At 55.0% G+C, this 23,213-nt stretch overlaps 1 protein-coding gene across 1 annotated transcript; it reads left to right on the forward strand.

The window, feature by feature from the left end:
- Positions 1-5,916: 5,916 nt before the first annotated feature.
- Positions 5,917-18,073, forward strand: TXN2 (thioredoxin 2). The gene is made up of 4 exons (XM_080811685.1): positions 5,917-6,015; positions 6,847-7,100; positions 8,890-9,013; positions 17,230-18,073. The coding sequence occupies exons 2-4, from the start codon at positions 6,847-6,849 to the stop codon at positions 17,341-17,343; spliced, it is 492 nt and encodes a 163-aa protein (XP_080667811.1). The 5' UTR covers positions 5,917-6,015; the 3' UTR covers positions 17,344-18,073.
- The last annotated feature ends 5,140 nt before the right edge of the window (positions 18,074-23,213 follow it).

The following is a 23,213-nucleotide window of genomic DNA, read 5'->3' on the forward strand; positions in this document are numbered from 1 at the left end:
GAAGAAAACATGGACAGATTTAAAGGGAGAAATAGGTAAATTCACAATCATACTTGATTTTAACATCCTGCTCATGACAATTAGCAGAACAGCTACCAGAACAATCAGTAAAGACATTTATAGAACACACCACTCAGCAACTATAGAACAGATAGTCCTTTCAGGTGCACATGGTACATTCACAGAGACAGACCACAGGCTGGGCCAGAACACAAACGTCCATAAATTTCAAGATTGAAATCTAAGAGCACTTACTATGAGCCCTTGACTTGCATCATCCTGTTTAATCCCTCACAATAACCCTAAGACACTGGTGAATGTTTTACCCAGTAAGCAAAGGCTTGGGGGCACCTGGGTGGCTCAGTAGGTTAGGCGACCGACTCTTGGTTTCAGCTCAGGTCATGATCTCAGGGTAGCAGGATCAGGCCCCACATCGCGCTCCATACTAAGTGTGAAGTCTGCTTGTCCCTCTCCCTCTGCTCCTTTCCCCCACCCCAAAATAAATAAGTGAATAAAATCTTTTTAAAAAAGGAAAAAGCAAAGGCTTGGGAAGCTAAAGTTATTCTTATTCAATGGGACCTCATCATAATTCTTGTGACACTTTCACAAACTTAAGACAAATATACTTATCCTCATACCTAGCCCCACCACATCCTTGCAGTCAGTGGGAAGAACCCAGGACACGCGGTCAGAAGATCTGGATGTGAGCCTGCCCTCACCTCTACCTGCGTGCCTTTGTTAAGTCACATGACCTTTCTAAGACTTGATTTCCATCCATAAACACTATCTAAGTCCACACTGCCGGCCCCGTTTTACAGACGAGGAAATCAAGGTTTATACGGGTTATGTCACATGGTGGGTAAGTGGCAGAGCCAGGACCCATATCCAGGTCCATGTGACTCCAAAGCTCGTGTTCATTGACCTGGGCCCCAGAGACCTAACGCCAGCACACTCGGGGCCCGCCTTCCCAGCCTGGGTCTGTGATCCGCACCTCCAGGGAAAGTCCATAAGGAGACCCAATGTTGATTCTAAAGGATACCTTTTCAAAGAGTTTTGTACATGTTAACTCTTATTGACTGATCATGTTAAAGGCACAGGACAGTTGAGCTGTTAAACACACACGTGCAGACTCAGAGCCACCAGACCTGCCTGGAGATCTCACCCCAACAGCAGGTAGGATCTGGAATGATCCCTGGCACCCCCCAGCCTGCATGTGTCCGACGGGGTTGGGGGGGTGGGCACATGAGGACCCACAGCATGTTACGGTCCTGCTCCAGTGTTCAGACTTCACATTCAGGAAGGGGTGAGGGGACATTGTGTGACTGCTGGAAACACGACAGAACATGAATCACCACGGAACATGAAACCAGCTTCTCGAACTGCAAGGTGTACCTCACAGTTCTAACAGTTCTGCAAAAGCGTTTTTAAAAAAACATAAAAAAATAAAATTTTTTTTTAAGAAACCAGCAATTACCATCAAGATGGAAACTGAAAGCAGATACTCCAGGAAAAACAGCTCTCGGAAGCACTATGAGCTTAGACATGGCCCACTACCTCTCTCTGTAGTGTTTTTTTGCTACAGTGTCTCCCTCGGAAATCCTCGGACACCCGGTCATGGAGATGCACCTGTCTCCCACACCAGTGCCCTGCCCAGCACTGGACCTGAGGGAGCTGGCGCACCAGGGCTGGGCCCAGCTTGCCTGGCCCGAGGAGGGGACTGTGAGAGCCACACTGCCACCATGTGGACACCGCTAGTAATGACCACTGCTGAGAACGACCCCTGCCTGCCGCTGTCCACACTGCGCTGGGTTTGAGCCCCACAGTTGCAGTCAGATGGCCTAGACTGGCTGGCTGGTCCCTAGGGACTGGAGGGGCGTGGGTGGGTAGCAGCAGACTAGAGTCAAATCAGCCCCTTGCTAGGGGCAGTAGAACACCTTTAAGCTTCTACCTCCTACTATTTGGGTAACCCTGGACAAGCTATGTAACCTCTATGCACGTCATTTTCCCCATCTGCGAGATGGGAACTCACAGGGCTGTAGGATGAAACGAGTTCATACGTGCAGGGTGCTTAGCACAGTGTTGGCTGTTTGGGGACTCTTCTGTATGAAGTCAACGGCTTCCAAACCCTCCGAACACGACCCACAGCAAGAAACATTCTACATCACAACCCAGGACACACACACAGACACATAACACCAACTGTTGCACAAAATCATCCTTGTAACATACAACGTACTCTGACATTTTCAATTCCATTTGTTTGTTTTAAAGCGGATCCTAACCCATCTATTGATTTCACAAACCCACCGACAGCTCACATCCCGCAGTCTAAAAACCACTGCAGTAAATTTCAGCAAGAGACAGCAGTAGAAGCTACCCCTAGCTCAGGCTGCTAGCCTTGGCTCTCTTCCCCTCCTCTCATACCTGTGCCCTGAGCCTGCCTGGTGCCTGAGCCGGACCCACACCCAGGGGGCTCTGACAGGGCAGATGCACCAGCATGGAGCTGAGGAGACCCTCTGTGGCCTCCTGTGAGGGCTGTCTTGTCAGAGGCTCTCTCTCTGCAGAGAGAGAGAGAGGGACAGAGATTTCATCAGTCATCAGGCACTGACAATGTGCTAGGTCCCGTTCTCGGTCCTTCTGCCAGCCTCGCAGCCCCTCAGAGGAAGGCATCATTCTTCCCATTGCTCAGATGAGAAGCCTGAGGCCAAGAGGTGAAGTGACTATGGAATAAGGGTAAGCAGGACTGGTCCCTCTTTGGAATTTGGCATGTGAACTAAGCAGGGAAATCAGCCTACCAGAAAGTGCCTTCAGCGGACAGGACGAATAGGATTAAGAGGCGATTGGAAGAGAAAGTGAGGGAGGTACAGGAAAACGGAAATAAGCACAGGCAAGGGGGGCAGCACCCCCGCCGGATGGCATCTGTATTAGCAAAACAGCTGCACCAAGGGACGCCGACATCAGGGGAGCCAGAGGTACTGGGGCTGCCGCTGTGGATTACCACCACTGGCTCCAGGCCTAAGCAAGAGGTCAGACAGGGTAGAGAGGGCCACATCTGCCCGTGCCCTTAGTCTGCTGCCCGTGATGGACAGTCTAGGACATGGGAGGCTGATGGAGCTGATGACCAGGAGGGAGATTCCCTCCCCCATCCCGGAGGAAGGTCCCCACGCAGCTGTGGCTGTGCACACTGGGGGAGCGAGGGAGTGAACCTGCCCATTGCACAGGGAACAAATATGGCCAAGACGAAGGGAGGTGGAATATGGCAGCGATTTGGGAAGGGTCTAATGGAGCCATGTAATATGGCAGAAAAAATGAGATTTGGGATGAGAAGATGGGATTTACGCTCCTGCGCTCTGTCCCTGGAACAAAACATCACTGAGCACCTACCAAGGTGCCCCAGGCCTTGAGGTAAGCAATGGAGAGACACATGGACCCTGCGAGAGCTGACAGTGCCATGAGGAGTGAGGAAGGAAGAAGCTGAAAGTATTTTGTAGTTTCTGCATCAGAAGCACGAGCCCCACGGCTCCGGTCTGTGGCCACTGCGCGTCGTGGCCCTCGTGGCCCTTCTCAGTGTCTGGGGCATCTTTGTGACCCCCCCACACCCGAGAAGTTTCTCCACCAAAATGGACAAGGCTCTTGGTGCCCTCTAGGCTTTCCGCACATCCCAGCATGCCTTCATGGCCTCCCCATCCTTCTCTTGGCATTGGTTTTTCTGGGTTTGATGCAGCCCGTGAAATGTCCTTTAGTGCTCTGACGGGTTACCCTATCCCCTCTCCAGCCCACTTTAGTGAGACTCCGTCATTGGGAAGCCACCAGCGCTCTCATCTGAATTCTGTGAATCGCCACCCGGCCTACCTTTGGATGGAAACTGGACAGTATTGTGGCCCTCTTCCTGTCTTCTTCCCTCCATCCCAGGCACTGGCTGTTTTCCATGAAATCGGCAGTAAACAGTTCGGTCATGAACTGAACCTGAGGAAATGGGTCAGGAGTTGTGTGGGCAAGAGGGAAGGATGAGAGCCGTTGGAAAACAGAGAGTGAATTATATTTGTTTGTTTAGATTTTTCGCTTTTTAAAAGATTTTATTTATTCATCTATCTGAGAGTGAGAGAAAATGAGTGGGGGTGGGGAGGGAAAAGGGACAAGCAGATTCCCCACTGAATGGGGAGCCCGACACGGGGCTCGATCCCAGGACCCCAAGATCATGCCCTAAGCCAAAGTCGGACACTTAACTGACTGAACCATCCAGGTGCCCCTAGATTTTTCATTTTTAAGTAATCTCTACACCCAACACAGGGCTTGAACTCATAACCCTGACATCAAGAGTCACATGCTCCTCTGACTGAACCAGCCAGGCGCCCTGACATCTTTTTTCTTTTTAACATTTTTTTAAATAAATAAATACAGTGGAAGCAAAGAAAAAGAAACAGTAACAACAGAGTGTTGAGTGTGGTGGTTGACTGACAGATGCACAGAGGCTGTGGAAGTTCAGAAGACAAGTCTCCCACTCGAGACTCAGGGAAGGGTCTCCAAAGATGATACCTAGTCTGGTATCTGGTAGCATTTTCTCCCATGGAGATGAGAGGGAAACGCCTTCCAATCATAGAGAGTAGCAACTGCAAAATTCAGGGAGAGGAGAGACATTTAAGCAAATTCTGGAACTGTAAGGGATTCCCACTGGCTGGAAGGTAGGTCGGAATGGAGGTGTGAGCTGGAGCTCTGCCAATTCACCTGCCTTGTGACCTTGGACAAGTCATATAACCTTTCTGCAAACCATTCCCTGAGATATTCAAAGATACTGTTTAATAAGCAGTTCTATGGAACATCCTCTGTAAGCCAGGCACTGTATCAGGTTGCTGGGCATATGGCTTCCAATAAAAGCTACAAATCCCTGCTGTCAGGAAGCATATGGTCTAGGGAAAGAGACAGACACTGTATAATGTGTTATGCAAGAGTTACAAATAAAGCATTGCAGAGAAGGAAGCAGTTAATGCTGCTCAAAGAAGAAGTGACGATGGGATGCCTGGGTGGCTCAGTTGGTTAGGCATCTGCCTTCGATTCGGGTCAGTCCTGGGATCGAGCCCCGCCTTGCGCTCCCTGCTCAGCAAGGAGCCTGCTTCTCCCTCTCCCTCTCCCTCTGCCGGCTGCTCTGCCTACTTGTGCTCTCTCTCCATCTCTCTGCCAAATAAATAAGTAAATAAAATCTTAAAAAAAAAAAAAAAGGTGATTGTAAGAAGTGATTAGTAGATGTTCCACCAAGTGGAGAGAGAAAGAAAAGCACTTCAAATTGAGCAAATCCAAGGAGCAGAGTGGCGGTAATAATGTAAGTTCAGGGTGAGGGGAAGACGCGATCTGTGACTCCAGCCTGGGACACGTCCTCTTTACGCCCAGTCAGGGTCTTCTGCCCCCGACCAGCACTCCGTCTTCGAGGAGCTCAGCTGCCTCATCTGTGAAATGGAGGGAAGGAACCTTCCGCACCTCCAGTTTTTGGAAGTAACTGAGGCAAAGCGGTGGGCGGTGCCAGAGTCTGCAAGATCCGGAACCACGCCTTCCTCCCGCCCCTTTCTCCCATGGGTACCTCCCCTATGCTCCCACCACCTGCCTCCTCCCCTTCTTCCCGACCCTCTTCTAGGGCCCGCCCGCCTATTCCGGCCCCTCCCCAAGGGCCACACCGTCTTCCGGTCCTTCCCCAAGAGCCCGCCCCCCTCTTCCGGTCCCTCCCTCCGAGGGCCCGCCCCTTCCCGCGGTCCTCCCCCCCCCCCCAGGGCCCGCCCCTTCTTCCGTTCTCTCCCCCTCTTCCGGTCCCTAACTGAAGCTCCACCCCTTCCTCTATGCCGTCTCCCGCCAACCCCATTGGTGGAAAATCCAAGCCGCCCCTCAAGTTGCGGAGAGAAATGCTCCAGGTTGTCTGTCCCCGGAAGTGATGCTCGAAGGGCCCTCCCCTGAGGAAGTGACGGCGGGAGTGCCCTTGACTAGCGGGGAGGGCCGGGCTGTGCATCCCTCCGCTCGCGCTGCAGGGAGGTAGGAGGCTCGTGGGGGTGGTTCGAGGTGGTGTCGCGGCGGAGACACGCTCCGGGCCTGTTCCTGCGCTGTCCGGCGGCCGAGCGGGCGGAGGCCCCGGGCGGGGGGTGGGGGGCCTCTCCTCCGTTGAGCCCGGATCCTCGGGGGCGTCCGATTCCCCAGTCCCTCCTCCGACAGGTCCTTTCTTTTTTAGAACCCCCCACACGCACTCCTGTTCCTGAGCCTCTTAGTTCCCCTCGAATTGTCGCGATTCCTCTTTCTTGATCCTTTGGCAATCCCCCTTTCCCCTCATTCCCCATTAAAACGCCTATTAAATGAGTAATAAAGAATTTGCAGACGGCCTTGGGTTCCATTGTGGACTCTCATTTAATAGTTAGGTTTCTTTGGGCATGTCACAATTTACCTGAGCCTCGGATTCCTCATCTGTGATGCGATCAATACTGTAGAAACCTCCTCCAGGGTGAACTGGCAGAACCGTAACGTGTATAGAGCACTTGGGGATGGGGATGGACTTGGCCCTTAGCAGGTGCTCCGTAAATGTAGGTTCCTCCCTCGCTTCTGTTGTAACTCCTCCCACATCCTGATTTCGTTTTGGTTGTCAGCCCAGTTTTCCTGTCCTGGTTTGCGATTCCTTCTGCTTTTTGATTCTCATTCTTCACTTAACCTCTACTCCAGAAATCTTAGTATCATTTCCTGGCATTCTTCTTCAGGCCCTGAATCTTGAGCCACCACCACCACCACCACCACCCCCACCACTCCCATACTGCCCAGATACCTTTCTTTTCCTGGCGTATTGACTTCCTGAACTCTTCCTGCCTTTTTCCCTCACAGATGGCTCAGCGACTTCTCCTGAGGAGGTTCCTGGCCTCCGTCATCTCCAGGAAGCCCCCTCAGGGTCCGTGGGCACCCGTCATCCTCAGGACCCCGCAGTGCAGTTCTGGTAACCTGACAGTAACACCCAACCAAGCCCGGTCAGTATACACCACCAGAGTGTGCACAACCACCTTTAACATCCAGGATGGACCCGACTTTCAAGACCGAGTTGTCAACAGTGAAACACCGGTGGTTGTGGATTTCCATGCACAGTGAGTCCTGGGGGTCAGCAGAAGACTGGGGTGTTTCTTGTGCAGGAATTTGTTGAGTACCTGTTGTGTCTCAGTCCCACCGTTTCATACTTCTCAGACATAGCCTCATTCCGAAGACCAGTAAGACCCATCCCTCACACTCAAAGATTGAGTGTAGTCTGATAGGACACAGACTAGTGAACAGTCTTCAGAGCTCGCTGTCATTGGAGCTGAGAAACACTCAAGTTCTGTATCTCACTCCCCAAATGGCTCAGAGGCTCCTTCAACTTGGACCAAAGCAGGAAAAATAGGACAGTCACATCGTCTGGCTTTGGATGGACACCAGTTCCTGGCCTTGCAGATAAGCTGATTTTTAACATCTTGCCACCGAAGCGGGAAAGGGCTGGCAGAAAGTTAACCGTTGCACCGTAGTGCTGCCCAAGCACGCAGGGGATGGGCAGGGTTTTCTTTTCAGTGCTGTAGAAGTGGGTTGTAGGAATAGTTAAACGCCTGTAGGCTTCAGATTGTTAGCGTGGCCTTCCTCATTTCCAGACTTCAGGTCCCGACTAGCCAGCTGGCCACAAAAGAACTTGGACAAACCCCTCAGACTGAGGCCTCCTGGTGTAGGCTGGGTTAGAAGTTGGGAGACCTTCTGGGCAAATCTCTGACAGATCGTTCTGCTTTCTTTCCCGTTCTTTCTCTCTGACTCACCGTGTTTCCTTGTGCAGGCCGTTTGACGTCCTTGTGCCTCCCCTTCTTCACTTATAATGGGAGATAAGATCTTGCAAGCTGGGTTTTAGGTGTTGTGAGTTCAATTAATTGAAAATCTCTGACCGGAAAGGGTTTTTTAAAGGCTGAGACTTACAATAAGGGTCGTCGGCCAGGGGCTCATGGCCAGCAGAGCTTTCTCCCTTCCTCGTATAGCGAGAACTTCCAAAATGAATGATAAGTAGGATGATGCCTCATTTTCTTCTCTGACCAGAAAGTAAGACATGAGTTTGTTTAGTGCCCTGGAGATGACAGCCTGTCATCACGGAGCTCACCACCCAGAGGGGCGCCCCTGTTGATGAGTGCAGTGCCAGCATTGACCCAGGGCCTGGGGATCACAGAATAACCCAGGGCTCAAAGAAGACATTTGGAGGACAACCTTGGGTTGCCGTCCCAGGGTTCCTGTCAAGCTCTGGGACCTTGCCACCAGGACCTATATGGTCCTTAGTTTCTTAGGAAGGTGTTTTTCTTTGTGGGGTTGAGGGCTCTGGGCAGTAAAAACAGAGAAGGTTCTGGCATAGTGACAAGGATGTTGGAGACACTCCCTAGCATTGGCTTCTCCTCCCTGTGGTTCTGGGCCCATGCAGTGTGTGAAGTAAGTCCGCATTTTAGAGAGCACCCTGAGCCCCATTGCCTTAGTGGATGTCTCCTCACTGCTTTGAGATGCATAATCTCTGTTACTTGAAAAGAGGAAACTGAGGCCCCAGGACAGTCAACTGGCTGGTGAGGAGTCTCTGTTTGAACCCAAATCTTTTAACTTCATATCTCACATTTTCTGTATGACAGTGTATTTCTCTATTGTGTTCTGATGCGGACTGTGTTTTAGAAGCCCGGGACCTCTGCAGATTCCCCGCCGCTGCGGAGTACTGGCTTTATCGTGTGGCATGTCAGCATTACAGGTTCACAGTCAGTCGCTGTACACAGAGCTGAGAAGGGCAGAAGGCCCCTCGGCAAAATGTAGTTCAAGGGAGGGTTCTGGAGAGACAGAAGATCGATTGCTGAGCGCTCCTGTGACTGCACGCTTTCTCTCTCCCCTTCTCAGGTGGTGTGGCCCATGCAAGATCCTGGGGCCAAGGTTAGAGAAGATGGTGGCCAAGCAGCATGGAAAAGTGGTGATGGCCAAGGTGGATATTGACGACCACACAGACCTCGCCCTAGAATATGAGGTATGAGGTGGCAGGGGACTGCCCCAGAGCGGCTGGTATGGGGGGTGCTTGCGGCCCTAGGGTAGCTGGGGCGGGACATGGCTTGGGGGTCACCAGTAGCCAATAAGGGGCGTCTCAGTTTTTTCTAGCACGCTCAGTTCAGAGCGTTTTGCGGATGTGACCTGTTGAGCTTCTGAACCACTCATGTCTGTTCACCACCTTTAGGAAGTTGAATGTATGATCCAAAACACCAGCTTATTCTCTGAATCTTGGGACATGGATGCATTCCTCCGTTCATATATTCACCCGTGCTCGTATTCCATCAGTAGTTACATGGGAGCCCCGCCACATGCCGGGCATTCGTGACTCTGGCACAAGGAAGACGAATTCCTTGTGTGCAGCACTCTTAGTCTAGCAGAAGAACAACAGGTAGACATTTCATTTCACGGTAGGGTGAGGAGTGCTGAGAGCAGAGGTGCAAAAGAGACTGACTGCTGGGGCGGTGGTGGGGAAGGAGGAATGGTTCCCACTAGGGGGACCTCTGAGTGGGGCCATGGAGGATGCATGAGAAGAAGGGCCAAGCGCACGGCACACAGTGAGACAGGAGGGAGGGAGTCCAGTGTGTTCTGTTGGTGTGTGTGTTCGGTGTCTCTTAAATGCCAGGCGCTGTCTCTCAGTTGTTGATAAAGCAGTTGACAAAGCAGACAAAATCCCTGTCTTCGTAGAGCCTACATTCTAGCTGGTTGGTTCGTTCTTTCTTTCTTTCTTTCTTTCTTTCTTTGACAGAGATCACAAGTAGGCAGAGAGGCAGGCAGAGAGAGAGAGAGAGAGAGAGAGGAGGAAGCAGGCTCCCTGCCGAGCAGAGAGCCCAATGCGGGACTCGATCCCAGGACCCTGAGATCATGACCTGAGCTGAAGGCAGAGGCTTAACCCACTGAGCCACCCAGGCGCCCAAGGTTGGTTTTTTCTTTAAGGTTTTATTTATATATTTGTCAGAGAAAGAGTGGGTACACAAGCAGGGGGAACAGCAAGAAGAGGGAGAAGCAGACTCCCCACTGAGCAAGGAGCCCGATGCGGGGCTCGATCCCAGGACCCCGGGATCACGACCTGAGCCGAAGGCAGATGCTTAACCAGTTGAGCCACCCAGGCGCCCCTCTAGTATTTTTCGTGGGTGGTCGGCATACTTTTTCTCTAAAGGACCAGGTTTGAGGCTTTACGGGGCATTGGTCTGTGTTGCAAATACTCAACCGCCATTGAAAGCAGCCAGAGACAGTATATAAACAAATGGGCGTGGTTGCGTGCCAATAAAACTTTATTCACACAATTAGGCAGCAAGCTGGGTTTGGCCAATGGGCCATAGTTCACTGATCCCTGCTTTAGATGATAGGTACTGTGGGGAAAAGTAAATCAGGAAGAGGAGGTGGGACTAAGCATGGGGCTGGGGAGGGGTTCATTTTTAAAAGGGTGGATGGTGGGACACCGGGCTGCTTCCGTGATACATGCGACTCTGATCTCAGGGTTGTGAGTTCAAGCCCTGCATTGGCTGTAGACCTTCCTTTAAAAATAAATAAGTAAATAAGTAAACAAATAAAAAGGTGGGCTCAGGAATACCTCTCTGAGAAGCTGACATCCGAGCAAAGACTTGGAGTAAGGAAGTGAACCAGGCAACTCTTTGGAAGAGCAATCTAAGCAGAACGGACATCAAATGCAAAGGCCCTGTGGTCAGGGTGAGCCCAATTTGCTCACAGAATAGCAGTGCCTATGTGCCTAGAGTGGGAGATGCATGGGGTGTGAGGGCATCCTCCTGGCCTCGGAGACCGGGACGGCTAGAGAAAGGGAAGACGTGCACTGTGGCTGGGTGGCCAGTGTGGAGAACTGAGCAGGGAGAGAGAGCACAGGCCGCTGGGGAAGTTGGCCACGGCCAGAGGGGAAGGGGTCGGGAAAGCCATGATGAGGATACTGTTCTTATCGAGCCATACTTGGTGGCCTGTGGCCAGATCTGGTTCCCCAACATATTTGACCTGGTCTCTGGGTTCTTTTTTTCAAATAGTGAACCAGATGTTTGTATCTAAAACAGAGATTTCACATGAAAATCCAAATTTCTGCTTCTCCTGAAGATCTGGCCAGACTGAGCCTCCATCCCTCCTTCCTTCTGGGCAGTGACTCGAAGAGGGGGCCTGTTCTCTTCCGAGTTTGTAAGTCAGGTTTAGCGCTCACGAGACCACCAGGTAGCAGCGCGGCCTCCAGCCGGGGTGAGGATAGACTGGCCGCCTGTTGCACTGGGGTGGGAGTGATCACCCACGGAAACATCTGCTCCAGACAGAGGCAAAGGAAGTAGATGCTGGGCAGCAAGGCCACCGATGACCACTGCAGGTGGGGAAGGGGGCCTTCCTGAAGGAAGAGTCTGTGGCACTGGGCTGCTTACACGGGCTTGGTGGGGAGGGATGACTTGCTGTTTTTGCACTTGTTTTGTTAAGTAAACAATACGCCCAACGTGGGGCTCGAACTCACAACCCCAGCATCGAGAGTCACATGGCCCACTGACTGAGCCAGCTAGGTCCCCCGAGGTGCTGTTTTTCTGAAGCCCTCCCACTGACCATTCAGTCCAGGGGGCACTTACTGGCCATTTAGATGCCCCTGTCTTTCTCCTACTTGTCCATCCCTCCCTCCTCCGAGGCCAGCATGGGACACAGTGAGACATCACGGGGATGAGCTTGGGACTGGAGCGGCTAGAACATTCCCCAGGGTGACCGGCAGGCATAAGGTGTCGCAGGCCAGCTCCTTCCGCCGCAGCAGTCAGCCTCAGCCAGTGGAACTCAGCAGACTCACCCCGAGTGCCAGCCATGGTTCAGGAGCTGTGGTTAGCTGGTGCGGACTGGAAGAATAACCTATCCCCACCCGCATTCCAGGGAGCCTGGTGACTTCGGGCTGGCCACCAAGGTCCTATAGTCAGGCCTGGAAAGTGCATGTAAGAGAAGACCCCTTACACGATCGTCTCGCTCCTCCCTCTGACCACTGTCCAGGTCACTCAGGAGGACCTCAGGGCAGCTGGGCCCGCCTCACCTGGTCCCGGCCTCCGTGTTTGGCCAGGCCGCGGGCGGATGTCACTGCAGTGCTAAGGAAGCTCCAGCCAGGGTTGTCCTGACCCCCTCCCCTAGCCCTTCCTTCCTTCCTTCACACCTGTTCTTCTGGAAGACAGCCTGAGGAAGAAGTTTCAGCCGAGAGATCCGTAGTACCTCCTGAGACAGCTTCCTCCTTTTCCAAGTGTTGGGTGAACATGGGGGAGAAAGTACTTTAAATTATATTCAGGGAATTTGGCGCCTCTCCCCGAGCTTTCCTGAACTCCCCCCCGCCCCCCAATCCCCTCGGCCCCAGCTCATACCCAGCACACACCCTCAGGGTGAGTCTCCTTCCTCACGCAAATTCCCTCTGCTTCGGTCGGCTGCCCACCCTAGAACTCCGCTGTCTCTCAAAGGAGAAGGAAGGGAAAGCCTGGGGGCCTTGGGGTTTCAATGTCCCCCCCAGCCACCCTGTTTGTGCACTGTCCTGACTTGGCCGAATAAAAGCTCTCTGCTCTCCCAGCTCCCCATCCCCACTGGATGGCCGGGCATTCCCTGATCGTTCAGACCCTGCCAGCTACAGGGGCAAAGAGCGGATCCAGGCGTGGACCCTGGAGCCTCTGTGCTCTCTTCGGGGCTTCTGACTTCCCACTTGGAGCTGTTATCCTTTTATTTTCTCCTCATATAGAGAAGACCCTTTAAAAAGCAGTGGAAAAACAGCCAGGTAATAAATAATAAGGAGGAAAAGTCACCTGTCATCTTAAAATCCCAATACAATCATTGTCACAATTTGGGGTAACTGATTTAAGCTTTTACTTGAATTTTTTCCCTTTGAATGTTTCACATAACCTCATAGAACAGTTCATTGAGTAGTAATATTTCATGGCTGGAGAGCATAGTACTGCAATTATTACCATACCCCGTACTTCAAAATGCTATTCTAAATCAGTGCCTCACAAACATTCATATGATCTGGGAAATTGCTTAAAAGCAGATTAGGAATCAGTAGGTCTAGGAAAATCCCAAGGTCCTGCTTTCCTGCAGGCTTCTCAGTGACCACTGGCAGCAGTCAGGAACCAAACATCAAGAAGTAAAAGTTCCAGGGACGCCTGGGGGGCTCAGTGGGTTAAAGCCTCTGCTTTCAGCTCTGGTCATGATCCCAGGGTCGTGGGATTGAGCCCCGCATCGGGCTCTCTGCTCAGCGGGGAGCCTGCTTCCCCCTCTCTCTCTGCCTGCCTCTCTGCCTACTTGTGATCTCTTGTCTGTCAAATAAATAAATAAAATCTTAAAAAAAAAAAAAAAAGTAAAAGTTCCAAAGGCCTCTGCTGACCTTCTAGGGGGCATGCGAGGACTCCCACCTGGTGGTGTCCGTCTCTTGGGTTTTGACAAGTGTGCAGTCATGTGGGTCCGCCATTAGAGTTCTGTACAGAAGAGTTTCACCATCTTAAAAGTCCCCGGTGCTCCACTTTCTTCTCCCTCCTCCCCTTGGGCCCCTAGCAACCACTGATCTTTTTACTGTCTCCATAGTTTTGCCTTTTCCAGAATATTGCGTAGTTGGATTAGTTTTGGGTTTTTTTGTTTTGTTTTGTTTTTTGAGTAGGCTCCATGCCCGGCTCAGAGCTCAGAGCCCAACGTGGGCCTTGAACTCACGACCCTGATCAGATGGAGGCCTGAGCTGAGATCAAGAGTCAGACACCCTAACTGACTCAGCCACCCAGGTGCTCCTGGATTTTTTTTTTTTTTTTTTTTTTAATAATAGTTGTTTTTTGCCTGGGGCACCTGGCTGGTTCAATCAGTGGTGTATGCAGCTCTTGATCTCAGGGTTGTGGGTTCAAGTCCCACACTGGGTGCAGAGATGACTTAAGAAAAAAATAAAATCTTAAAAAAGTAATAATCATAATAATAGTCTTTTCCAAGAATCCTCCTGCATCCATAAACTTCTCATTTGAAGTATGGAGTCAGCCTTCCGGCACCTTCCCGCCTGGGCTTCCTCGCCCTGCCAGGACTCAGGAGCTCCGAGGCCAGCTTGGGGCACAGTGAGACATCAGGGACAGCAGAGTCACAGATCCTGTGTCAGACCCCAGCTCCACCACTTGGTCACTTTGCTCTCGGGCCTCAGTCTTCTCATCTGCAAGGTGACCCCACCTTGAGGCGTGAATTTATGAGGTCGCGTACGCAAGTGGTTAGCATCTCCCCGGCACTTGAGGACCCCCAGTACACAGCAGCCTCACCGCCGGTCATATTTTCCTTTGCGTTAGTTCTGCAGTTAGCCGAGAAGGAGTCCCCAACCTGTGTGACAGCTGGCACGGTCCCTGTCCCTTGGTGGGCCCTCACAGATTGGGGGAGGGGGGGCTGGGAAGTCTCTGCAGGATCCTTGAGCTCCGTGGCAGTGGGGGGGGGTGGGCGGCTACAGGTCAGTGGGGACAGACACACCTGCGAATGTGTGCACACGGACACAGACACACACCCTGCCCTGAGTGCTCAGCGTGTCGGGCCCAGCCTGGGAGGCTCCAGGAGGTGGCATCACAGAGCAGGAGGAGCAGCGCGTCTCGGCGCATCTGTTCGGTTCGTCCCCCCTCCAGCTGCTTGGGCCAAGCGCAGAGGGAAGCAGCGGTCCTGTTCCCCTGCGGCCCCTCTTCCCCTTGGATCGCATTCCAGAGGAGTGTGCCAAGGACCCGCGCGCTTCCATTTAAGGCCGTGTTTACAAGCACCGGCCGCTGCTGATCTGTGAGCCACACTCAGGAGCAGCAAAGCTACATCCTCCTCCTTGGGAGGAGGGAAGCCCAATCTCAGCCCAGGTGCTCCAGTCGTGTCCCGGCAAACAGCCTCTGGCAAGCCTGTGGCTGTGTGCACTCGTCTGATTTAGGCTCCCCCTCCCCTCCGAAGAGCGCCCTTGGTCAGTAAGGACTAGACCTGGGAATGTCTGCTGTACGTCTGCAGCTGTGCCTGTGCATTTGCGTGGATGTGATCGTGGCAGGACTGGTCTGGTGTCCCTAAGAACTGACACCACTCCCAGCCACCCTGGCCAGCGTAGTCCTACTTAGAGGACTCGTAAAAGCCATTAGACCCCTTCTCATGGCACCAGCGTATAGTTTTTATAGCAGTTACAGAAACAGGGTGGGGTAGAATCCAGTTAGGGCTTGAGCCTTGTCCCTCAGTGGAGTGGCTGGACTCCAGGCGCCGTAGCTGCCCTCACAGGCCACTAGAGGGCGCATAAGAACACAGCTCTGGGGCACCTGGCTGGCTCTTTCTGTGACTTTTAGGGAGAGGGAGAAGTAGGCTCCCCACTGAGCCGGGAGCCAAAATCTGAGCTCCATCCCAGGACCCTGGGATCATGACCTGAGCTGAAGGCAGACACCCAACCAACTGAGCCACCCAGGCGCCCCCAGAGTGTGTGACTCTTGATCTCAGGTTGTGAGTTCAAGCCCCAGGTTGGATATAGAGATTACTTTAAAAAAAATAAATAAATAAAATCTTTTTAAAAAGATAAAACACATAGCTGCATACCCGCCTTGGGGCATCCCATGGTACCGTCTGGAGCAAATCTCCCTGGGCCCTGGCCTGTGCCTGGAGACAGGGCAGGCTACCCACTGGATCTCTGCCCTTCATGCCACCTCGCGTATCACAGTCATGAACAATGAGGGCAAGAGCCAGTGGTAGGACCACAAACCGGGGCACACGCATGGTTAGCCCGCTGCCACGTGGGTCTGCCTGCACATTCCCTCTGCCACCTGCATCAGCCCCAGGACAGTCCTTGACGGGGTTTCATGGGACTATACGAACAGGGACTGCATCATCTCTCCTGCTGTCTGTCCACCCAGAGCCCGTTAGGGGAGGAGGGCAGGGCCTGCCACATGAAGTCAGTGGGGGCGTGGGGGCAGCCCCCCGAGGTGGGAGAGTGGGCCGGCGTGGCCTGCGGTTCTCTTGTAACTGACCTGGGCGCCGTTCGAACACCCGAACTCCCAAGTCTGGCTCCCTGGGATGACTCATGGGCAGGACCGCACTCAGAATTCAGGAAGACTCGGTATGTTTGTGTAAATTGCTGTTGTTACTTTGTAGTTAACATGTGTAAGAAAAGAATGTTTATCTTGTTCTGTTTATCCATTTTTTAAGAAAAAAAAGTCTACAAATGTCAGGCAGGGAGCCCAGGCAGCAGAAAATGCTCGATGCCACAGCAGGCAGTGGGCCTCGTGGACGTGCCATGGAATCTGTACGGGTCCCCCGAGGGAACTTGAGAAAATGCTTCATAGGCCAAGAATGTTGCCCTCCGTCCCCCCTGATAAATAAACATCAGCTCATATATGGCTGAGCCCTTCCTCCCATACCGTCCAGTATGAGTCAGTGACTTTCCGGACCCTGCTGGCCATTCACGGCAGCGAGCGACGGGGCCTGTAAGACTTTTCGGACACGCTGTCTGTGGCCACCATTTGTTGAACGTCCCTGCATACCGGGCACAGCCAGGTCTGACCCTCGAGGGCCCTGCCAGGCGCTGAGACTGCTCGCCTTAACCTGGTGCAGCCCCCACACCCGGGATGGGTGCGCTCAGTGGCTTCGTTGTGCGGATGGGGGAACGAGGAGACGGAGCAATGAAGGGGCTTCTGCAGAGCGGCCTGGCTTGGGGTCAGCCCCTTCCAGAGCCTGAGCTCCCAACCACCCAGCTTTATCTGTGAATCTTTCATCTCTGTCCTAAGCATTGAAGGTCCATCCTGTGGTCCATCCTGTCGCCCCCATTTTACGGAAGAGGGCGCCGAACCCCTGAGGGCAGTGCAGCCTGCTGGTGAGCAGCAGAGCCAGGACTCAGACCCTCACAGCTCCGCACCTCCCCCGCGCTAGGCCGGATTGCCCCTCGGGGAGCTCCCCCTTGCCCCCCGCTCTGGCCTGCAGCTGTGTGGGCTATTTTCATCCCTCCTTCATTGCAGCCAAACCACTGGGCCAGTGAGTCAGTCCTGCGGTTGGGGAAGGAAGGGGACCGGCGGGAGCCCACAGTGGAAAAGTCTTTCCAGCGGGTGAACCTCCAGGCCCCGCAGCACCCCTGCACCGAGGGAAGGGGCCCCGCCCACCACTTGGGCGGTCACTGCCCTCCGTACACCACCAGCCTTCACCACAAAGGCTGGGGAACGGCCGTTGAGAAAAGTCCGCCTCCGGGTGACCTGGTCTCCCTTCATCTCCTCCACGTAGGTATCAGCTGTGCCCACCGTGCTGGCCATCAAGAACGGGGACGTGGTGGACAAGTTTGTGGGCATCAAGGATGAGGACCAGCTGGAGGCCTTTCTGAAGAAGCTCATTGGCTGACAAGCAGGGAAGAGGCCTGGTCGCCCTTGCCCCCCTGAACCCCCATGGTGCCAGGAGGGTCCCCGATAGAACTCAGAGCCCTTCTGTGTTGGCCCTTCCTGCCTCCTCCCTTCTGTCCGGCCACTGCGGGCCCGTGCCTCGGAGACCGGGCCCCCAAACACGGGAGCCTCGCGCGCTTCCAGCCCGGCTGGGTGCCAGAGGAATGGTGCTGCTGCTGATCTCGGGACAGCCGCCTTCCCCCCCACTGTCCTCTGTCTGCTCCCACTAGGGCTAGTCCGTTCTTCAGGGATGCTGGAGGGAGCCCCAGGCCAGCTGGCAGTGACCGCTCAGCCCGCATCTCCCTGGTTCCTTCTGATCCACGCCCCGGTGCCTGGCCCGTCTTCCTCTTGGCCTTTTCCTTTCCTGCTGCTGTTTTGTAAAAAGGAAGAAGGAAAAAAGAAACCCAAACAAGTGAGAGTAATCTATAATTCTCTCATTTTTTGTAGGTCTGTAATAAAGAACTTTATGTGATTCCCTTCTACCTCCTGCTCTGAAGAACAGACCCTAGGCTCCACACTAAATTACCCTGGAGCCACCGCCCCCCCCCAAAGAGCCACCTCCCTTCCTCCCGGGCGCAAGGGCAGAGAACACACACATGGGGCAGGAGGAGGGAGGCGTCCTCAGACCCCCCTGCCTTGGGAAGCCTCACTGTGAACAAACTGGACCAATAAAGCTAGGGGTTTGCACCATTGACAGCTTCCGTTCTGTCTGGGCTCTGGAAGCACTTGGGACCCCTCCCCAGGCTGGGCTGCTCCCTGTGACTCCACCACCCTCTTGCCCTTGACCGGTACCACCACCGCCCCCTCTCCAACGTTGCTGTCAGTGGTGACCGCCGTCCTGGCACCGCCTTCACGCGCAAGTGAGGCAAGAGGGTGCTTGCTGTCCCCATTACACAGATAAGGACACAGGCTCCTGGGGTCCAGAGCCAGGGTTTGCATCCAGACATTGTCGCCCCTGAAGCCTGCACTCCTGCACCTGATCCCCTTGATGTTTCTGGGCCTGCCTTCACTGATGGCGCATGGCCATACCCCTGGAAAGCCTGGCCCATAGCGGGGGCTGGGCCATTCTTCCTGTGTATGCCACAGGAAGGCCTGAGCCTCGGGGCCAGCCGCTCTGTCCCTTCTTGTTCCCAGCTCTCTGTGGCCCATGGGGGAAGATGCCAGGCCACCAGGCTTGCCAGCCAGAAGAGCCTGCCCTCCTCCCTCTTGGGGCCGAGCTGCCCTTTGGCTCAGTTGCCTCGCTGAGGTTCCAGCTACCTGGGAACCGTGGGGGCTTGACTGCAGGGGTGTCCTGGCACCCTTGCCCTTGGCCCTGGGGTGCCCTGTCTCCTCCTGGGTGCATTGTCCTCAGTGGTTTTCGGGTTGCTATTGAACGTGCCCAGGTCATACCAGGGTCTTGGAGGGGTCTGCACCAGCACCGCCTTGGGAAGGCTGCTGTGGCTGGTGGGAGAGAGCGGGGCTACCTCCGAAGCAGCCCCTGAAAGACCTCAGACCCAGGATCTGTCAGGCACACAGAGGGGAGATGAGCCAGCAGCTGGCATCAGCCAAGGGAGGCCGAGAGCTCTGGGAGGGTGGGCCAGCAGCCGCCGGTGCTCCGAGGGCACTAATTGGGTGCTGCCCGACCCCACCACGGCTGCACAAGGTCAGTGTCCTCATCCTTGTTCCCCTGTACACGGGAAACCCCCTCAGGGGTTGAGAGCCTTATCCAAGATCACGGAGCCCACAGGGCGCACCTCTTCCGTCACGGTACAAAATGTAGTGTGTGATCTTCGTCCCAGAGCCGACACAGTGGTGGCTCGCTTGACAGGAGAGACGCTGACGCGGAGGTTGAGTTACTTTCCAAGACACCTGGCAAGTAAGGGGTGGGCCAGAGCTCGAGGTCGGGGTGCTGTGACGCCCGAGCCGGGGCCCTGCCACAGGACCCCGCTGCCGCTCCTTAAAAGGTGCCTTCTGCCAAGCATTTTCTGCACAATTACCTCATTTAATTCCTGTCTTGTGAGGCAAGTATTATTTCCACTTCCAAGTGGTAAAACCAGTTCAGAGACACTGACTTACCCAAGGTCATGTCGAAAACGTGGTGAGGCCAGATTTAAACCCAGGTGGGGGTCTGGCCTCTCCATCGCCGGCAGGTGGGAAGAGCCTGCCAAAGAGCCTCGGGGACCAGAGGCGGGGCCTCTGCACCTCCCCGAGCTCCCTGTCCTTAAAAGGATGCTGCGGGGTGAGGTCAGCTGGTGGCCTCGGCCGGCCCAGGTTGGCAGGTCTGCCCGTGCGGCTATTCGTGGCATGAGTCACTGGCTGGGAGCACAGAAGCCTTGGGGTGATCCCATTTGACTAATTCCACGCCTCTGATCTCACCGGGACGCTGCCAGCTTTGCATCACGGCCCCACCGCTGCCCTCTGGGTGCCTCCTTGGGCTCCCCTAACTGTAGAATAGGGGTCGGCAGTGTGGCTGCGGGGCAGGGAAATCAGCGCCAGCCCCTCAGAAGCACAGACACACACACCCCAGAGAGGGGCGGCATGACCACGGGTCCCCTCGGCCCCACGACCTGCCAGGGGTGTCATCTGTACACGTATTCTGATCCCAAGGTCCTCCGGTGGGCCCGGAGACAGGAGCCTGGGACCGAAGCTTGCGTTTGTTGTGTCGGATGTACAGCCTCCCCCGTGATCCCCACCATAGCCCGCCGGGCAGGAGTGCTCCCCATTTCCCAGTGGAGGAGACTGGGGTCAGAATGGCGTCCGCAGAATGGCTGAGATGCGCAGCAAACAGGCAAACAGGAGTGCTCCCCAACAAAGGGCGCCTGTAGGCCTGGGAAGCACTAGGACGAGGCTGCAGAGCCGGGGGCCATAGGCCACTCTGGGAGCAATGTCAGGGTGTCATCCCGCCTCCCCCATGAGGGCACGAGCGGCATGACTTGCCCAGGTCACTGCCTATGTGTGATGGGGACTCGAGTCCCTGGGCCCTGACTGCAGCCGGCCCTAAAATGAAAGTGACTCTGGTGGCCCTTGCTTCCCAGGGCTCCAGGAGCGGAGAAGAGGACAATGTGTCTCTACGGAGGCCAGGCTCCGGGGCCAGGACCTGTTGGGTCAAGAGGATGTTGACGTCCTGCCAGTGCCCTTCCCAGCAGTCCCTGCCCAGGACAGGGGCCCAGGAGGGCGCTCAGCCCCTGCCCCAGACGCCTGGGGAAAGTTTGTCCGGAAAGCGAAGGCAGCTCTGGCAGGGCTGCCGGAAATCCCAAATGTGTGGGCCCCGGCCGGGGAGGGCCCAGAGAACAATGTTGGGGCCTTGGTGGCCGGCAGGACGCCGTGCGACCCGAGAGGCTTTCAGGCATGCTGCAGCAGTTCCTCTCGGCTGCCTGGAACACCGGCTGCGGGCGTGACCTTGAACCCTGGGTCCCGGGGGGTGGGGCTGGCTGCCATGGATCTGCCAGAAACCGGGACCACTGGTTCTGCCAAGGAGCTCCAGCTCTCCAGCCACTCCAAACAGCCTTCTGGAAGCCCAGGGTGGTCCGCAGCCACTCCACAGTGGTGTAAGGAGGACAGGAGGAATCAGAGCCGCCGGGTTCAAGTTCCAACTGGGCCACCTATTAGTGTGGCCTTGGGCATGTTGCATCCCCATGCGGAAGCTCAGCGGTGAGATCAATAGAACCAGACAACACCGAGTGCACTTCCCCTGTCATCTCGCTGAGCCTTCTCAACAAGCCAGAGAGAGGCAGGGACTGCCGTTTCCACTAGGCCCAGAGCGCTTCAGGGACCCGGCCTTGACAGGTGTCAGGAGCTCTGGACGCAGGTGCATCTGACTCTAAAGCCTCTGAGTCCTTACCTATTAGCGCCACTGCTTTCCCTTGGGGGCAAGGTGTTTCACCATTTTGCACCTCAGTGGCCCCATCTGCATGCTGGGCCAGTGACACGCACTCCTCATGAGGTCACGGTGGGGACAGCATGGTGAGGCGTGCAGTGCAGAAGCATTCTGGTACCTAGCTGGGTCCCCGAAAGTGTCCACGGCTGTGCGTTCCCTTCCCCTCCTCCAGCGACATCTTCAACAGGGACAACCGGGTTTCCTGAGATATGGACCCGGCACCTCACCACGGACAGGCAGGGCTGTCCTTGTAGTAGGCCGTGGCCCTGACATTGGGCTCCCTGCGCTGGCCCCGACCTCTGCCACCACCCCCTCCCGCTCTAGAGCTGGCTTGGAGGTGCCTGTGGCTCCAGCAGCCCCAGGGAGCTGGCGGTGGTGACCTCACTCTCGGAGAATGCCCACTGGAATTCACCCTGAGTCCGGTCCTCTGTGCTCCGTGCCTCCCGGCCTGACTCCCATTTGACTGCCCTCTTGCTCTGTGAACCTGCGGGTCACCCGCAGCCACTGATGGGAACACCTCTTGTGAGCTTGGACCACCCCCCCTCCACTCTACAGCTGCTAATTATTAATTGGGGGTGAGCTGGTCCCTTGCCTTCTGTCAGCTTCCTAGGAAGCAGTAGGCAAGTAGCTGTCTCTCTCCGGTCTGCTGCCTCCCAGCAGAGGGGCAGCCCAGCCCTGATCCCTGGCTCCCCGCACTGCCAGGTGCTCTATCCACATCTAGCCCTCCCTGCACCCACCCAAGGTAGCCATTGTTGTTCCATTTCACATACAAGGAAACTGAGGCCCGGAGAACTGATGCACCATGCCTAAGACATACCCTGGGAAACGGGGCCGGGGTGGCCTAACCCAATCGCCCAACCTCCCCGCTCTGACACACCGCTGTCCCCACAAGAGGCAAAGGATCCCTCCTCTTATGCCAGGCGTGGGGCCTTCGGGCCTCTCCTACCTGCCTTCCCCATTGCCAATCCCTGGCCAGAAGCAGGAGACTCCCTTTCCTCAGCATCTACTCCTAAGGCTGGAATATTGTCTCCACTTGGCAACCGCACCCCTAACCTCAGCCAGCTGGTGTCTGGGGGTGCCTCTCTCGGCCCGGCCTGAATGCCACAGAACATTCATGTCATGAAGATAAAGTACGGAATGGTCGTGAGTTCTCAAGAGAGGTGTCAGTGTGCAAGGGACAATGTTTGCAGGGTTTTGTTTCAAAGAACTGAAGAGAAGTTCGTCAGAAGAGCCAAGGAGTGGGAAGAGCATTCCAGGCAGAGGGGAGAGCAGGTGCAAAGGCACGGGGGTGGGAAAGCACATGATCTGTCCAAGGAGGGAGGCTGGGACGCAGGGGCCCAGTGGGGTCCCGCTGAGGGGGGAGGGGGATGGAGGCAGGCTTTGATTGAAGCCTTGGAATGGCATTGACCGGGCTCCAATCCCAGCCCCTCCCCTCCTTAGCTAAGCCTCAGCTTTCCTCATTTCTGAAATGGGAGGATAGGGAAACCTGGGTGGTTCAGTCGGTTAAATGTCTGACTCTTGATCTCAGCTCAGGTCTTGATCTCAGGGTCATGAGTTGGGGCCCTGCATGGGGCTCCATGCTGGGTGTGGAGACCTGGGAAGACAGTACTCTCTGCCCATGGTTAAGACACAGGCATGAGATCATAAATGTAATGTTAGAGCACAGCGCTGTTGCGTAAGCCTCCTCCTGAAAGCTCCCGGGCATGCGCGTGGGGTCGGGGGGCCACCGGAACGAAGTACCGCAGACTGGGTGAACGAAACCACAGAAATGTAGTTGTCACAGTTCTGGAGGCTGGAAGGCCAACGTCAACGTGTCAGCAGGTTTTATTTCTCCTGAGGACTCTCTCCTGGGGTTGCCGATGGCCCCCTTCTGGCTGTGTCCTCGCAGGGTCCTTCCTCTGTGCCCGTAGAACCTCTTGTCTCCCTGCCCAAAGTTCCTTCTCTTGTAAGGACACCAGGCCGACTGGGTTGGGGCG

Source organism: Martes martes (genome assembly GCF_963455335.1).
Source record: "Martes martes genome assembly, chromosome: 8".
Classification (NCBI taxonomy): domain Eukaryota; kingdom Metazoa; phylum Chordata; class Mammalia; order Carnivora; family Mustelidae; genus Martes; species Martes martes.